The 16,840-nt window shown below is 50.5% G+C and overlaps 2 protein-coding genes across 11 annotated transcripts in view; one reads left to right on the top strand and one right to left on the bottom strand.

Annotated features, from left to right (window-relative positions):
* Positions 1-12,145, top strand: part of CCDC22 (CCC complex scaffolding subunit CCDC22) — a 12,571-nt gene extending 426 nt beyond the window's left edge. The window contains exons 2-17 of the mRNA XM_039843672.1: positions 887-1,064; positions 5,363-5,495; positions 6,257-6,363; positions 6,494-6,560; positions 6,659-6,837; positions 8,179-8,373; positions 8,933-8,995; positions 9,074-9,193; positions 9,772-9,891; positions 9,980-10,096; positions 10,206-10,307; positions 10,391-10,498; positions 10,774-10,869; positions 11,114-11,173; positions 11,255-11,329; positions 11,770-12,145. Coding sequence (XP_039699606.1) covers positions 887-1,064; positions 5,363-5,495; positions 6,257-6,363; positions 6,494-6,560; positions 6,659-6,837; positions 8,179-8,373; positions 8,933-8,995; positions 9,074-9,193; positions 9,772-9,891; positions 9,980-10,096; positions 10,206-10,307; positions 10,391-10,498; positions 10,774-10,869; positions 11,114-11,173; positions 11,255-11,329; positions 11,770-11,883 — 1,834 coding nt within the window. The 3' untranslated portion in view covers positions 11,884-12,145. The remainder of the gene's footprint in view (positions 1-886; positions 1,065-5,362; positions 5,496-6,256; positions 6,364-6,493; positions 6,561-6,658; positions 6,838-8,178; positions 8,374-8,932; positions 8,996-9,073; positions 9,194-9,771; positions 9,892-9,979; positions 10,097-10,205; positions 10,308-10,390; positions 10,499-10,773; positions 10,870-11,113; positions 11,174-11,254; positions 11,330-11,769) is intronic.
* Positions 12,057-16,840, bottom strand: part of FOXP3 (forkhead box P3) — an 18,280-nt gene continuing 13,496 nt past the window's right edge. For all 10 annotated transcript variants that reach the window (XM_039843678.1, XM_039843680.1, XM_039843677.1 and 7 more), the window contains 6 exons: positions 16,690-16,777; positions 16,407-16,487; positions 15,485-15,635; positions 14,769-14,845; positions 13,346-13,447; positions 12,057-13,131 (listed from right to left, as the gene is read on the bottom strand). In XM_039843678.1, coding sequence (XP_039699612.1) covers positions 12,982-13,131; positions 13,346-13,447; positions 14,769-14,845; positions 15,485-15,635; positions 16,407-16,487; positions 16,690-16,777 — 649 coding nt within the window. In that variant the 3' untranslated portion in view covers positions 12,057-12,981. The remainder of the gene's footprint in view (positions 13,132-13,345; positions 13,448-14,768; positions 14,846-15,484; positions 15,636-16,406; positions 16,488-16,689; positions 16,778-16,840) is intronic.

Genomic DNA, 16,840 nt, shown 5'->3' with positions numbered 1-16,840 from the left:
CACACACACACTAACATCAGGAGCCTCCCGAACCCGACACTTGATAAACCCCACACTCAAGGACTCAGACACCTTGAGACCTTAAAACCTTGGAACCTCAAGACCCAGGAACCTGAAATCTGTGGCTCTTGACATCAATACCCTGGGACCCTGGTATCTGGAGATTCTTAGACACTTGTATCCTCAGAACCAGAGAACTTAAAAACCCAGGGACTTCAAAAAACCTGGTAGTGGATACCTGGGAACCTCCAAACCCTGCTTTCCCAACATCTGAGGCTTTTAAAACCCCAGACCCTAAAATCTGGAGGCCTCAGTGCTTGATGACTTGGACACACAGGACTCCTGCATTCCAGGGCCCTAAAAACCCAGGATGCCAACATTTAGGGAGCCTGGTTTCTGGATTGCTTGAAACTAGGTGGTCTTATTATCCAGGGATCTTGAATTCAGGGACCCTGACATTTGGAACTTCTGAAAACCCTAGCTTCCCAATATCTAGTCTCAAAACCCAAGCAGTTCAATATCTAGGGTCTTCTGACATGCAGGAAACACTATATATGGAGACCCGGAAAACCAGAGATCATGCTACATGGGCCCCTTATCCTTCCTGACCACAGAAATTTGGGGCTTTTAAGCATAGGGAAATTGGAGATTTTCTCAACTTAGATCCCTTCCATCCATTATTCTCTTACACCAAGTTCTTAGGACCTGAGGACTTCCTCAGTTCTTAGTTTCCAAATGGAAGTCACATTCATCAACACTCGGGACCTGTCTGAACCATGGCCATCCTCCTCCCCCTACACTAGTCCTCGGGCTTCCAGAAGGCAGCCCAGCCTAATCCTTGTTTCCTGAGTGTTCCGCACATCAAGACTGTCTCCTTCTTCTTCAGGGCAGTTCCTCCAGAAGTGCAGACCCTGCGAGCCTTCACTACTGAGCTGGTTGTAGAAGCTGTTGTCCGCTGCCTTCGTGTGATCAACCCTGCTTTGGGCTCTGGCCTCAGTCCCCTGCTGCCTCTTGCCATGTCCGCCCGTTTCCGCCTGGCCATGAGTCTGGCTCAGGCCTGCATGGTGAGTGCCCTCCTCTCAATACACACAGCCTCTTCCTTCCTCCTTCACAAATTCACCAAGCTCCTTTGAAACTCTTGCCTTTCCTCTCTATCACCTCCCCTTGTGGCTTAGCATTAAGGCCGCTGGCTCTGTGGTCAAACTGCCTTAGTGGTTCAGACCCTCACTGCAACACTTGCTAATCGTGTGACCCTAACCCTTCTGGGCCTCAGTGTCCTTCCTTATCTGTGAAATCGAGATGATAAAATTAGGGTTGTTATGAACATTAAATGAGTTGATCCAGTTTGTACCTGGGCTGCCTCTACCTCAGGCATTTTAAGCTTAGCACCAGGAATTTTCCCCCTATAGTATCCATTTACCAGTTCCAGAAAAGGCTCTGCTTGGTTCACATGCTCATTCCTGAGTTAACCACTGTGTACTGTGATTGGCTACTCTTTCAGGATCACATGGAGTTGGGGTAGGGATGGTTATCCAAAGGAAGATATGCTAGTTAACCAAAACAGTGTGTGCACTTTTGCACTAACACTGCACTCTGCCCTGTGGCAGCCACACACATCCTGCCTCTTATGAGAATAATTCCAGAACTGTCTCTACATAGATAATGTGCCTTCTGATGAAGCATTATGCCTCCCCAGTACAGACCTGTGTCCAGTTACTAATCTAGGGATTCTCAGTAATGCCATTTCTCCTGGCTCACTAGCTCTGTGACTTTGGGCTGGTCTCTTAATCTGTTTAGGCCTATTCTTCATGTGTAAAGTGGGTGTGATAATTGAAACTACCACATAAAGGTACTATGAGGATTAAAAATGAGTTAATATATGAAAAGATGGATATAATAAACTTTGTGTAAGTGGTATTACTATTATTGGGTAGGTCTGATCTGGCTGCTTGCATTCCAGCAACCTGCGGCTACATAATTAATGTGAATATGTCCAACATACCCAGTATATCATGGTAGAGGGTCAATAGAGTAACTACAGTGAACACTTCCACTTAAACCCAGGGGACAGGGTGGTCAAGTTTCTTGAATTTGGACCTTACCTGTGCAGTGTCTGTCTCTTAGCAATAGGTCTCAGAGTTCTACCCATCTCTTAGCTCTCATATTCACCCAGCTCTCAGGAGTTCTCAAGTTCTTCTGACTGGGCCTCCTGGTGGCCTTATGAGGCAGGCAGTCTGTCCGTGTCCCGGGGCTGTATTCTTGAGGATGGCACTTGATAAAGGGGAAGTTACGTCCTCTATTTGGCAAGGAGAGTGCATAGTGGGAGATGTTGAGGGGCAGGGGTCAGTTTCCTCAGTTGTGTTCCTCTTTTTTCTTAGTGCTGTCACCCACCGGATTTAGTGCTGACTTGCTTTTGCTCACACTAAATTTAGTGTGGAGCCTAGAGTATAGCTTTTTTAGTGATGAAGGGGCTTGTGTGGTTGTCTGGCCTCAGAGCCTCGGTTGTCTGCAGCAGGCAGAAAGGGTGTCTCTTAACCCAGTTGAGTGCTGCCCCTGGAGCCCACCTCTGTTCAGCACTGCCACCTTCTGGTGTCTGCCTTTTCATGTGCCACCACTATTCCTGACACCACTTTCTGCGACTCAGCCACCTCCATATTTTGGTGTCTGTCACTTCACACACCTGACTCCTAGAATGAGTTTCTGTATCAGTCACAACTCTTTGATTGCAGGTATTGAAAAAAACCCAAAGCAGCTTAAAAGCCAGTGGTTTTCACACTTTTTTTTGACTGTGACCCAGTACACACATATGTGTATAATAATGAAGTTTTCCGAGTGCGTACTCTGTGCCAGGTACCATGGTAACATGGTGTAAACTCATTTAATTCTCATGACAACTTTCTAAGGTAGGTACTGTAGGTACCTGTTTGTATTCCTTTTTTTCACATGAGGAAAATGAAACACAGAGAGGTTAAATGACTTGCCTGAGGTCACACAGTTGGTAAGAGGTAAAGCTTAGATAGGAACCCAGGAAAGTCTGATTTCAGAGTCCATGAAGCTCCCGACGAACAGCAACTCTGACAGAAAAAGGCTTTCTTTCTGGGCTCAATTCTCAGTCCCCACCCAGAACCTTGATGGGCCCTTTTCTCCCTTAAAGCAGCCACTAGGGAAAGAACTGTTAGGCCTATTTTACAGCTAGGAAACTGAGCTTCTGGGTGTTAAATAACCAGTCCAAGGCCTTATAGCCAGTAACTAGCACAGGCTGGATTTCAACCCCAATCTTTTTTACTCTGAAGCCTGTAGTCTCTTTTTAAAAAATTATTTATTGTTTTGAGTAGGTTATTTTATCAACCAGGGTCAAGTTCTGAGACAGAAACCCCAGCAGTCATTTGAATAGAATAGGGATATCTTAATATTAAAGAATTGTGAATCAGGTAGAAGGTAGTTAATTCTTGAAAGGGTAGAAAAGATTACCAAGGGGTGACAGAAGTATGATACCTTGAAATGTTTCACTTACATGCCCAACCACCCCATTATCCCTACTTGTCTGCTATAATCACTTTAGTTTCTTGTATATTTTTACAGTATTTTAAAATGCAGACATAGCAAATATTAATATATATTCTTATTTACCATTTTTTACATATATATACTAGTTTTAGCTGTTTTTTTTTTTTTAGCTTAACAGTGTATCTTGGAAACCATTTCATATCAAATAATAAAAAAATCTTAATCATTTTTTCCTTTTTACAGCTGCATAGTAGTCTATCATGTGTATGTACCATAGTTTATTCAACCACTCTTTTATGATTGCACATTTAGGGAATATCCAATATTTTTCAAAGAATGCTGTAATTAATAATCTTGTACATATATATTCTTGAATTATTGGAGGCATATCTTCATGGTAAACTTCCAGAAGTAGGATTGCTAGGTGGAAGGGTAAATGCATGTATAGTTTGGTTAGATTTTGCGAAATTGCCCTCACTGGGACTGTTTAATTTTGTATTTCCACTATGAGAGAATGCCTGTTTCCCTATAGCCTCTCCCACTGAATGTATTGTCAGATTTTTGGATTCCCCGCTCCTCATCCAATAGGAGAGAAAATGGTATCCTGTATTTAGTACCTCTCAGCTTTGTACCTAGAAAAATTTTTCAAATTTGAAGAAAAATGAAAATAGAACAGTGAACACCTGTATACTCTTCTCCTAGCTTCCTACATTGTAACATTTTGCTCCATTCTTTTCTCTCTATATAGATACACATAAATACACACATACATACACGTATGTACACATACACATTTCTTTGCTGAACCATTTGAAAGTGTCAGACATCATAACATTTCATACCTAAAACTTTAAATGTGCCTCTCCTAAGAAAAAACACATTCTTCAGCATAACCACAATACCATGATCATACCCATGAAATTTAATAGTCTCTGAGGTCTAATATGGTCAGATTTCCCCAGTTGTTACAAAAGTATCCTTTATAGTTGTGTTTTTTAACCACCGTGTCTAATTAAGAGTCGCATTTTATTTCATTGTTACAACTTTAATCTTAACTAGAACAGTCCTACTTTGCCTTTGTTTCTTTGTTTCTTTTGTGATGACAAATGCTTTTGAAGAGTTCAGGCTGGTTGTTTCCTGGAATGCCCCACAGTCGGAATCGCTCTGTTTTCTCATGAGTAGATTCAGGTTCCAGGCAGGAACACTGCCCTAGAGATAGTATCTTCCTCCCAGTGTGCACCGCAGGAGAATGAAGCATCAGGTTGTTCCAGATCAGTGATGCTTGTGTGAAGCCTCTCAGTGTGCCTTCAATTCATGTCTCTTATGAGCAAGGTTGGACGTATTTCCATACGTTTAAGGGCTATTTTAATTTTTTTGTTGGTAAACTGTCTGTTCCTATCTTTTGCCTATTTTCCTGTTGCATCGCTGGTCTTTTATACTTTTTTAGTTTTAGGCACTCTATCTACTAGGTAGATTTGCTCTTTGTCTATGAAATGACTTCCAAATATTTTTCCCACAGCTTGTCACTACTCTTTTGACTTGGCTTATTATGTTTTTCCTTTAAAATTTTTATTTCTTTTCATGTATCCAGAAGTACCCATCTTCTCTTTTATGATCTTTGGATTTTAAGCCACAGTTAGAAAGACCAGAGCTTTAATCTTATTTCTTGCTCTCTGTAACACTGACTAGAATCACTCTGTGGCTCCCACAGAGGCCTGGAAGCCTTGAGGAGCCAAGGGGAGGTTTTGGGGGTAGTGGTTAGAGAGTGGGAGCATTTGGGGGTCTAGGGCCAGGGCTTCCAGGGCAGGAGGAGCCTATCTGCCTGGCTGATAGGGGACCCTTTCCCAACCCCCAGGACCTAGGCTATCCTTTGGAGCTTGGCTATCAGAACTTCCTCTACCCCAGTGAGCCTGACCTCCGGGACCTGCTTCTCTTTTTGGCTGAGCGTCTGCCCACTGATGCCTCTGAGGATGCAGACCAGCCTTCAGGTATAGGGCACCTGGAGCGAGGGGAAAGGGTGGCATTCCTGGGTGTTACAGGGGCCAAGAGAGGTGGAGGTTGTAAAAAAGTTGATGGATAGGGTGGGGGTATATGCCTACAGAAGAGCCAGGTGGGAGGATGGGGCTGGGAGAGGGATGTAGGGCAGCAGGGTAAGGGACTGGGGCTTGGGCTGACCCATCTGGCAAGTTGGTGCTGGGAGTGGCCTCTCTGCCTCACTTCCTACCCTGCTCTCCCTCACCCACTCTCCTCTAATTCCACTTGATGCCCTTCACACACATGCCAAGTGCACCCTAGTCTCAGTGCCTTTGTATTTGCTGGATTATTCTTTCCCCAGATAGCCTCTGGTTTATGATCACATGTCACCTCAGGGAGGCCTTTTTTGGACTGCCTTGTTTAAAATAACATCCTCCTCTCAACAGTCCCTGTCCTCCTTTTTTGATCACCACCTGACAGTTTTCTGTATCATCCTTATGATCTTAGTCATGATCTCCTCTACCGGCCTGCTGCCCCGGGAGAGCAAGATCCTTATCAGTTTGTTCACTGAGATATCCTGAGAGTCTAGAGTGGTGACAGATACATAGTAGGTACTCAGTAAGTGTTTGTTAAATGACCGAGTGTGAGTTTGATAGCTAGACGGATATGCATCTCTGGGAGGGGTGTCAGGGAGCGATGGCTGGTTTCCGATGGTATGTATTTTTGGAGTTGTGACATTGTCACCTGATTGATTCTCCCTCCTCGCCCTCCATAGGTGACTCAGCTATCCTTCTCCAATCCATCGGGAGCCAAATCCGGGACCAGCTGGCCCTGCCCTGGGTTCCACCCCTCCTTCGCTCTCCCAAGCTGCAGCACCTCCAGGTGGGACCCCCCAACTTATGTTGATCTTGCCTTCCTTGTCCCAATCTGGGTGCTCAGGTTTTTGCTCCCCCTCCACCAGTGTCCCCTATCACAGTTTATCCAAGAGGCCCTGATTCTGCTTTCCCACCAGGGCTCAGCCCCCAAGAAACCTTTCCATGCCAGCAGGCTGGTCATGCCTGAGTTGAGTTCCAGAGGAGGTGAGTGTGAGACTGGGGAGGTACTGGAGAGAAGGGGAGAGGTGGGCCTGACTGTGTGGCAAGATAGGAAGGCTGGCTGACTCTGTTCCTGCTTCCAGAGTCCCGGGAGTTCCAGGCAAGTCCCCTGTTACTACCAGCCCCCACCCAAGTGCCCCAGCCTGCTGAGAGGGTGGCCTCGCTCCTTGAATGCCATGCTATCCAGCTCTGCCAACACATGGGCCGGGACCACCCTGGGGACAAGGACTGGGTCCACTGGGCATCCCGCCTTCCCACCCAGGTACTGCTCAATGCTTGGCTCTGTGCTGCCAAGGACCCTGCTCACTTACTGCTCTATTTTTGTCTCCCGTTTGGTCCTCTGCCCCTCTCCTTTCCCCACTTTGTCCTTCTTTTTGATTTTCTCCCCTCTGCGTATACCTACCTGGCTCCCCACATGCAAGTATGTTGGAGTCAGAAAGACTGGACCTCAGATAGGTCAGTATCTTCACTCAGTCTCAGTTTCCTGTTCTAAGACACAGGTGGTGATAGTGCTCTGTGTTTGACTGAAAAATGTACACGAGGTTCCTAGCAACCAGAGCAGTCAGGATCTGTTTCTCTCTCTCGTTTCTGCTACCTTCTTCCCATCTCTGACATTCTCATTCTCTCTGTCTGCAGTTGTCAGCGGCGTTCATTTATTTTGTCTCAAGATCTCTGCATAATATCTTCTGGTCACTGTCTTTCTCATTCTGTAGTTGTGCTGCCTCTCTTTCTTGCCCTTCTGTCTCCTCATTTCTGTGCTATGTCTCTCTCATTCTGTCCACCTCTGTATATGTCCCCTCTCCCCTCTGTCCACCTCTGCAACTGTCTCTTTCTGTCTCCCCCCACCTCCCCACTGTCATGTGTTCTGTCTTTATCTTTTTTAAACTTACAGAAATTGCAAACATGGAAGTAGAGAGAATGTCCTAATAAATCCTATGTACCTGTCACCCACCTTCAACTATAAGCATTTTGCCAAGCTTTCTTCATCTATTCTCCCTCACCTTTTTTTCTGTATTGTTTTGAAGAAAATCCAAGACATCATGTCATTTCAACTCTAAATACTTAAGCTATGTCTCTTAACTCATAAGGACATTCACTTTTTAAGGTGACCCCTAGGCCATTTTTCACACCTAATAAAATTAACAACAATCTCTTAAACCATTCATAGTGATATTTCCTCAGTTGTCTCAAAACTGCCTCTGTTCCTCTCTCTCTCTCTCTCTCTCACTTCCACTCTCTGTCTCTATCCTCTTCTTCGCCCAGAACCTCTGGCTTTGTCTCTGCTCTGTCCTCACATATCCTTTCCATGTCACTCTCTGATTTGGGTGCGGCAGGCTTCTTCACCTTCCCACATTCTCCTCCAATGTGAGAAGTGAGTGGGTGGGGAGAATCTTGGCTATGAGGAAGAAGAGACCCCATCCTTGGGGAGCTCCCAGACCAGTGGGCCAGGAGAGTGGGTCTGGGGGCCCTCTTGGTGGGAGAGGCTGGAGGGTGGATGTGACTTGTCAGTAGTACCTTGTCAGGTGGCTCCCTAGAGGAGGCAGGGCCTTGGATGCCCAGTAGGCCTCTACATTCTCCAGTTTGCCCTACCCTCTGTTTCCAGGAGGATACACGGGCTCAGCGGCAGCGGCTGCAGAAGCACCTGGCTGAGCATCTTCGCCAAACCTGGGGTCAGCTGGGACCACCCCCACAAGCCCGAGACCTGGGAGAGTTGCTGCAGGCCTGGGGTGCTGGGGCCAGGACTGGTGCTCCCAAGGGCTCCCGCTTCACGCATTCGGAGAAGTTCACTTTTCATCTGGTGGGTGGGCTTGAGTGGACGTAGGGTGTGCTGACGGAAGGAACTGAGGCTGGTTTAGAGGGTTGCTTTATGTACAAGCACCATACTTTATCCACACAGGTGCCTGTGTCCCACCAGGCATGCCCTCTCCTCACTACGGGGGTCCACTGGCTTCTTGGGGACTTCAGTGAAGAAAGGATGGAGGGTGGGAACCATGTAAGGGTGGAGGGGTGCTCTTTGTGCAAACTCCAGCCTTCCCCAAGAAGTCTCCTTTGGGTATATCTTCTCTCCTTGGGTGGTCACCCAGAGGAGCCCTCATCCTTTCCATGGGCATTTGGGACTTCAGAGAAGGGGAAGGTGAGCAGGAGCTGTGTCAGGATCAGGGAGGTTTCTTTATGAGCAAACACTTTAAGGTTGCAGAGAATGCCTTTAGCCTCATGCAGTCACAGTCTGATAGCCATCAGCAGTTGAGTGGGCATGGGTATGGTGCTGGGAAGGTGCATGTGGTGGATGTTGTGGCTGGGCTGTGAGGGGCAAGGCCTTCTCCAACAGTCCGGATGCTCCCTTCTCACTCTCCTAGGAGCCTGAGGCCCAGGCAGCCCAGGTGTCAGATGTGTTGGCCACCTCCCGGCGGCCTGAACAGGTGAGTGGAGCAGTGGGGGTTGACCTGGGTCTTTGTCTGTCTACTGGGCCTGACACCTGACTGGCCCATTCCTCCCAGGACACATGGGCAGCTCAAGAACAAGAGCTGGAGGCCCTTCGGGAGCAGCTGGAGAGAGTGAACCACAACATTGAAGAGGCTGAAGCCAACATGAAGACGCTGGGAATTGGCCTTGTGCAGGTGGGAGTGGGAGAGGGGCCGCTACCTGGGATTGGGTCACAATTTGGGCCTAGAGGGCTTAAGGGGACTTGAGGGGGCCGAGAGGTATTCAGGAGAGGTCTGCAGATGTCAGAAGGGTTCATAGGGGCCTTGGGGGACATGCAGGGCTCTTCAGGGTTCAGGAGAATCAGTGGGGAGAGGGGGATGTGGGTTGTGGGCTTGGTGGACCTGTAGGGGTGAGAGGTGCCTGTGGGCATCAATCAGGCCTTGTGGGTGTCTGTGAGAATCAGGAGGTGTGTGAGCATTTCTGGGCATCTGTGGGGGCATGATGGGTCTTTACAGACGAGCTCTGAGGCTCATCAGCATGGGGTCAGCATGGGAGGTAGAGGGTCGGGGGGCCTGTGGGTGCCCATTGCTGTTTATAGGTCTGTTGCCATCAGGAGGGGGTTAAGGGACAGATTGGGGCTAGAAAGGTATGTCATCATTTGTGGGAGCTCGGGCTAGGCCCAGGCTTTCCAGGCTCAGGGGGATGGGTGGGAAGGCTGTGGTGTATGGCCAAACTCCTCCACTGACTGGGAGTGGGGATCCCTGGCTGCCAGGTAGAGACTGAATGTCGGCAGAATGAGCTCAGCATGGCGGAGCGGGAGCAGGCCCTGCGCCTGAAGAGCCGGGCGGTGGAGCTGCTGCCCGATGGGGCTGCCAACCTTGTCAAGCTGCAGGTGGGGCTGGTGCTGGGGCTGGGCTGGAAGGGTTGGAGGTGGGGGAGGCCAGCATGTGTGACATGTACCCTCCTACTGCCACCCCCAGCTCGTGGTAGAGAGTAGTGCCCAACGGGTCATCCACTTGGCGGGCCAGTGGGAAAAGCACCGGGTCCCACTCCTTGCTGAGTACCGCCACCTCCGAAAGCTCCAAGATTGCAGAGAGGTAGGTGGTGGGGTCCTAGGCTGTGGGTGGGACAGGTTTGGTTTTTCCTTAGGCGGCCATTCCCATGCTCTGCTCACTGCCTTCTACTCTACCCATGGGGTTCTGGCAGCTGGAATCTTCTCGACGGCTGGTAGAGATCCAAGAGCTACACCAGAATGTTCGGGCAGCTGCTGAGGAGGCCCGCAGGAAGGAGGAGATCTATAAGCAGCTGGTAAGGTCCATGCCAGGGCCCCAGGTGGCTCAGAGTGGGTGGTGTATGGGTCTTGGAGGAGTGCCTGCTGTGTCCCTGTCTAGGTGTCTGAGCTGGAGACCCTGCCCAGAGATGTATCCCGGCTGGCCTATACCCAGCGCATCCTGGAGATTGTGGGCAACATCCGGAAGCAGAAGGAAGAGATCACTAAGGTACGCCTCCATGGCCATGGAGGGTGGGTCATATGGGCAGATATTCCCAAAGGGCAGATGTATGTAACATGGCCACACAGGAACCTCACACCCCTTGATAAACAGACCTGTTTGGCCACACCCTGACCCAGAACAGCCTCACACAGTCCACTCCAGCCAACCCTGATGCAATGACACAGGCCCTGTCTGGATGTGAGTGTAGGCACATGAATGTCCTCAGATGGCCGGCCACCCCACCCCAGACATGGGCTCATGGCCACCCTGGTCTCTGCCAGATCTTGTCTGACACGAAGGAGCTTCAGAAGGAAATCAACTCCCTATCTGGGAAGCTGGACCGGACATTTGCAGTGACTGATGAGCTTGTGTTTAAGGTATGAAGCAGGCTAGGCTGGGTGGAGGGGTGGTGTGGGGCTGGGCTGCTGCCTGCCCATCTGCTTATGGGCTGGCTTTGGTTTGTGCCTTGTGTGAGCCTCGCAGTTACAATAATGCTCAGGCCTGGCTTTGCTCTGTGGAGGATGACGTCTTGGGGATGGGAGAGTGGGGTTCTAAAGGTGGTGGTGGGGGTGGGGCAGGGGAAGCCCACTGATACCTTCGAGGTCCTTTCTGTCTGGTCAGGATGCCAAGAAGGATGATGCTGTTCGGAAAGCCTACAAGTATCTAGCTGCCTTGCATGAGGTGAGGGGAGAAGCGTGCCTTGGGGGCTGTCTGGGGAGGGTCCAGGTTGGGTTATAAGCCTTCTGCTCCTGCTGTTCCCAGAACTGCAGCCAGCTCATCCAGACCATTGAGGACACAGGCACTATCATGCGAGAGGTGCGAGACCTTGAGGAGCAGGTGAGGCCTGGGGGTGGGAGGAAAATCAAGGTAGGCCAGGGGACAGCTCCTCAGTTTGTACCAAGACAGGCTGTGGAACCAGACACAGCTTATGGCTGGAGTCTCTGCCCTGCCCCTTAGCCATACACATGACCTGGGACAGGCCAGTGGTCTACTCTGAGTTCTGGCTTCTACCCAGAGGGTCCTCACGCCTGCCTCCCGGGGCCATTGGCAGAGGCTTCAGCTTGAGTATGTGGTGGATAATCCTGCCATGTAGCAAACGATGCTTTAGGTGCTGGAACCACTCCTGCAAAGGCCTGGCAGTGGGACAGAGAAGACTATTGTTGGGAGGGGTGGGAGGAGCCCAGGAAGGGCCCTGAGTGGTTATAATGGAGGGGGTGGCGAGCAGGAGCTGGGAAAGGGGCCCTGCGCGCTGAAGGGATGCGATTCACGTTGCCTAGATCGAGACGGAGATGGGCAAGAAGACCCTCAGCAACCTGGAGAAGATCCGCGAGGACTACCGGGCCCTTCGCCAGGAGAACGCTGGCCTCCTGGGGCGGGTCCGTGAGGCCTGAGGGGCCACTGGCAGAGGTCTCCCCCACTCCAGGATTCAGCAGGGATTTGGGGTGTTGGAGGTGATGGCCAAGTGCTTGTCCTAGCCATTCCCTGTGTTTGCTGTCCAATCCCTCTTGCTGTGGCGACTCCTGCCCACCTGACCCCAACCCTTATCTGAGGTGATTGTCCAGAGTGTGAGAACTTGGCTGCAGTTTATTGGGGAGGGCACTGGGGGTTGAGCCTTGGATCCAAAATAAATGAGGGGCTCTGTCTGCAGTCTAAGCTGAGGCATGGATTGGGGCACAGGGCTCAGGGTGGGGCAGAGGGTGGGTAGCAGGTGAGACACGGGGTACATTTGGTGAGTCAGTGTGTGTCTGTGTGGGACTCAGGAGACCCACTGGGGCTCTGTGTGGGCGTGTATAGTGTATGCGTGGTATGTAATTGAATTCTAATGGGCTGTGTGACTGAGCGTGTGTGTCAGGGTTGGCTGTGTGAGACTGTGCATGACTGGTATGTGTTTGTGTGGCTTTCTGGGACCTGAGACCCTGAAGGCAAAAGCTGCTTCTGTATAGGTGTCTGGGTACACCCTGTAACACTACACGTGGGGGCCAGAAGGCTGGCTGTCGGTGTGTGCTTTGGAGTATGTGAGTTGACAGGATTACTTGGGTATGATTGTTTGTGTGACTGTGCAGATTTGAGGTTGTCTGAGTGTACTGAGACAGGCTCTTTGTATTTGGGGGTTTGCATGGAGACCAAGGGACAGGAGTGTGAGCATCTGTGTGTCTTTTCCAGCCTGGGGACATCTGCGAGTGACTGATTCAGACTGTGTGTGGTTGGTTGTGAAGGCTGTTTGCCTGAGAGCCCATCACAGGGGGCTGGGTTAGGGGTGCATGGCTGAGGTAGGGGTACAGGGTTGGGGCCTCTCTGAGCAGCCTTGGTACAGAGCGTATGATCCAAGTGGGGTGGTCGGCTGGGGAACAATGTCCCTGGCAGGCAAGACAGTGCACACCTCACTTCTTGGTCCCTGTGGGAATGGCCAGGGCCTGCCAACCCTGCCCCCGGCCACTTCTGCCCCAAATTTTGGCCCCTGTCATTCCTTCCTTTTCTTGATTTTGAGGTTAGGGGCCAGGTATGGGGTTGGAACACCTGCTGGGCCTCTGGCTCCTCTTCTTGCGGAACTCAAACTCATCCACGGTCCACACAGCCCCCTTCTCACTCTCCACTCTCACGAAGCACTTGTGCAAGCTCAGGTTGTGGCGAATGGCATTCTGTGGAAGGAAGACCAGCCAGCCAGGCCGGGGGTGGGGGTGGGGGAATCAGGTGGGCAGTCAATCTCTGAGGTTAGCAGTCCCCACCAACAAACCAACCTTCTGCCCTTTTCCATCATGTTTGCAAGTCCAGCCCCAAGCCTTCCCAGCTTGGCCCAGCACTGTGGTAGCATTTGAGATCACTTCGGCCATTGCTACCTCTAGAGGCACTCACCTTCCAGGTTGCAGGGTGGTTTCTGAAGAAGGCGAACATGCGTGTGAACCAGTGATAGATCTCATTGAGTGTCCGCTGCTTTTCAGGAGCCTCTAGAATGGCCTGGAAGTTAGGGGGACGGGGGTAAGGAGAGCCACTCACTCAATGTTTGGCTGAGGGGTAGTGGCCTACCCTGGGCCATCTGACATGGGATGGAATTGTGGGGGCAGGGGAAGGGAGGGAGGGAGATGGTGTGGGGTGATGGATCAGAGACAGGGTTCGAAGTAGAGTGAGGGAAGACTGTGATGGGGTTATATAAAGGATCAGGGCCGAGGGTGGAGTGGGGTATGGTTTAGGGTTAGGGATGGAGTTAGGTTAAAGGTCTGGGATGGAGGTAGAGTGGGGGTTCGCTGTAGGGGTGAGGTTTCAGGGTTCGGAAAGGTTAAGGGCCAGGATTGGGGTCAAGTTAAGGGTTTGGAAGAGGTAGAGGGCCAGGCAGAGCTAAAGGTCAGGGAAGGAGTTGGTTAAGGGTCAGGCTGGGGATGGACTGGGGCAATTTGAGGGGCATGGGACAGGGTGATGTGGCATCAGGTCAGAAGTCAGAGATGAGCCTAGTTGTCTAGTTATTTTATGGGTCAGGAATGTGGTTAGGTTTAGGGTCAAGAATGAGGTTAGTTGTGAAGTTGTAGTGAAGTTGAGATTAGTTGTGTATAGTCATTAAGGGGCAGGGCTGGGGTTATGCATGGAGTGTGGCTAAGGGTCAGAGATTTGATCTATTTGGATTTAGGAATGGGATTAAGTCAAGGGGCAGTGAATACAGCTGCAGCAAGTTCCAGATCGGGATGGGGCCAGGTAGGGGACTGTGTGGCATTAGGTTAAGGTTCAGGTTTGGTGTTAGATGTGGGCCTAGGATGAAAGTCCAGATGGGCTCTTGTGAAGGTTCTGGGAAGGCATGGGAGAGATTCAGATGAAGGGGTTGGGTTGGGCTGAGGTTAAGAGTCAGATAGTCAGATAGGTGTTACAAGGAAGGGGTTAGGGATGGGGTCCAGCCAGGGCATATGTTTACATACTGGGGTACACTGGGGCTGGGGAACGAGTTAGGGTAATACCTGGGAAGGGTTTAAGGCAAGGGGCATAGATCAAGTTATTTTTTGGGCAATTTTTTAGGTCTAGAAGGGGTTAGATATGCGGTTGAGGTAGACATCAAGAAAGGTGTGGGTTTAGGGCCAGAATTTTGCTTGCCCTGGCCTGGATGGTAGTTTAAGTTTGGGTTTGGGGGCAGGTCTGGGGTGAAGCCAGCATGGGGCATCATATCTGAGGTATGGATTTTTTCAAGCAGGAGCCTGCCCTAGGGTTGCTCAGAGGGAGGCGGGGAATTTGGGAGGCAGGTTTCCATCCCTTCTTTCTCCTTCTTATTCTCCTTGGCCTAAGCTGGCCAGCTTACCCAGCGGATGAGAGTGGCATAAGTAAAAGGGGGCCGCATGTTGTGGAACTTGAAGTAGTCCATGTTGTGGAAGAACTCTGTGCGACATGGGGAGAAGAGTTAGGCCCTATCTGGATCTCCTCACTCCTTCTCCCACCCTTCATTCTTTCCATGGTAACAGTTACAGTTTGCTAAGCACTTGACATAACTTGTATCATATGCACCACTCCCACTAAAACAGAGCTTATTCTTCCTGAAGTTTAAAAGAAAGGAAGCAACTTGTACACTAAAGTAACTGGTTAAGTGGCAGAGTCAGGATGACACTGAGGGACCCTAATCCCTGTTAAGCCCACGTACCAGGCCTTTCGAGTAATAGGGGATTGGTGAGCTTGGGCAAATCACCCCTCTTTCCTTTGGCCTGGGAGGGAGAGTCCCTGGGAATTATGGAGCTAGTTCTCTCTGATGACCAAATGGAATTGCTGAAGCCCTAGTCCCCAGGACAGTGAGTGAACCCCAATCTCAGAGGAGACAGGGCTAGACATCTGAGATCATAATGGAGGCTTGCAGGCCACTGAAATCCTGAGAGGAAGCTTTTGCAAGCAGATGTGCTTTCCCAAAGGCCGGGTGGTTGTGGTGGGGAAAAGCAGTGTGGAGCTCCTTCCTACTCCCCCCAATCTCATGCTAGTCTGGGGATTAGGGGCTTGGGGGGCACTATGTCAGGCACAGACAATCCTTACCTGGGAACGTGCTATGTCCATGGCTGCCCCAGAGGTGCCTCCGCACAGGAAACAGGCCATCGGGGCCCTCCTGGGGGCCAGGCCAGGCCGGGACAGTGGTGCCTGGGTTGCTAGTGGCTACAATGCAGCAGGAGCCCTTGTCGGATGATACCTGGGGAAGGGGGGAGAGGCTGGTGACACAGGCTGAAACTTTCCACTTTAATTTTAAATAAGTGTTTTTAAAAGCAAGGACACTCTTTTCCTAACCCCAGTCTGATGTGGGCTCCCACAAAGCAGCATGAGCTATATTTATCAGAGTGTGGTGTGGACCCTAGTGTGAGTAGTGCACCGATGCTAGGGCTGCAAATGGGTTGAATCGGGCTCCTCTACTACCCAGCTGTGACCTTGGGAAAGTCACTTAAGCCTCCCTGGCTTCAATTTTCCTCATCTGTGGATTAGGGATGCCTACTTTACAGTGGCATCATGAGGACTAAATAAGTTCACACCACCAAAGTGCTCAGAAGCAGTGCCTGGCACCGAGGGCCCACCTCATGGGCACGTGACCTATACAGCTGCACAGGGCCCTGCACTTTAATGCTCTGCAGTCGTCATTTTGCAATTTGAGCCCCACATTTTCATTTTGCCCTGGCCCCAAGTGAGTTATATAGACACTCCTGCCAGCAGCACATAGTCTGCATTCAGTAAGTTTCTAGCTATTTGCTGTTGCTTTGAGAACAAGATCATGATGTTTCAAGAGTGTAGATTCAGAGAGTTTGTAAGTGGATGGGGACAGATTCTCAGGTTTGGGCATATTCAGAGCTGGGGACATGGGCCCAGAGGTCCCAGGGTCTGGGTGTGAAGATAGGTCCTCTGCACTCTGCAGGGCCCCTCCCCTGTCTGTCTCCCAGCAGTCTGTGCTGCTATCAGGCCTAGGGTGGCTCACCACAGAAGGAGCCTTGGTCAATGCCATCTTCCCGGCCAGGTGGGCCTGCATAGCACCCAGCTTCTCCTTCTCCAGCACCAGCTGTAAAGATGGGCACAAAGTGAGGCCTCAACTTGGACTTTCTCTACCACATATTTGGCCAGGCTATGGTCTTCCCTGGGAGTACCTTACCCGCTTCCTTCCTTTATCCCAGCCCCTATCCTGCGTGAGCTTGACTCCTGGCACAGGGTGGGTATAAAGTTTGCCTACCATTCACCCCACCACTTCCCCAACCCCACATCACCTGCTGCTCCAGAGACTGTACCACCTCTCTCTGGAGGAGACACTGCGCCCTGCCCTTCTCATCCAGGAGATGGTCTGCCTGGCAGTGCCTGGGGAGGAGGAAGATTCCATGCAGATGACTGGTGGGCCAGGTTTCCTGGCTCAATATTCTG

Source organism: Pteropus medius, unplaced genomic scaffold (genome assembly GCF_902729225.1).
Source record: "Pteropus medius unplaced genomic scaffold, Ma_sr-lr_union100, whole genome shotgun sequence".
Classification (NCBI taxonomy): domain Eukaryota; kingdom Metazoa; phylum Chordata; class Mammalia; order Chiroptera; family Pteropodidae; genus Pteropus; species Pteropus medius.
The sequence above is the reverse complement of the archived record's forward strand: the minus strand, read 5'-3'. Positions and strand labels throughout refer to the sequence as shown.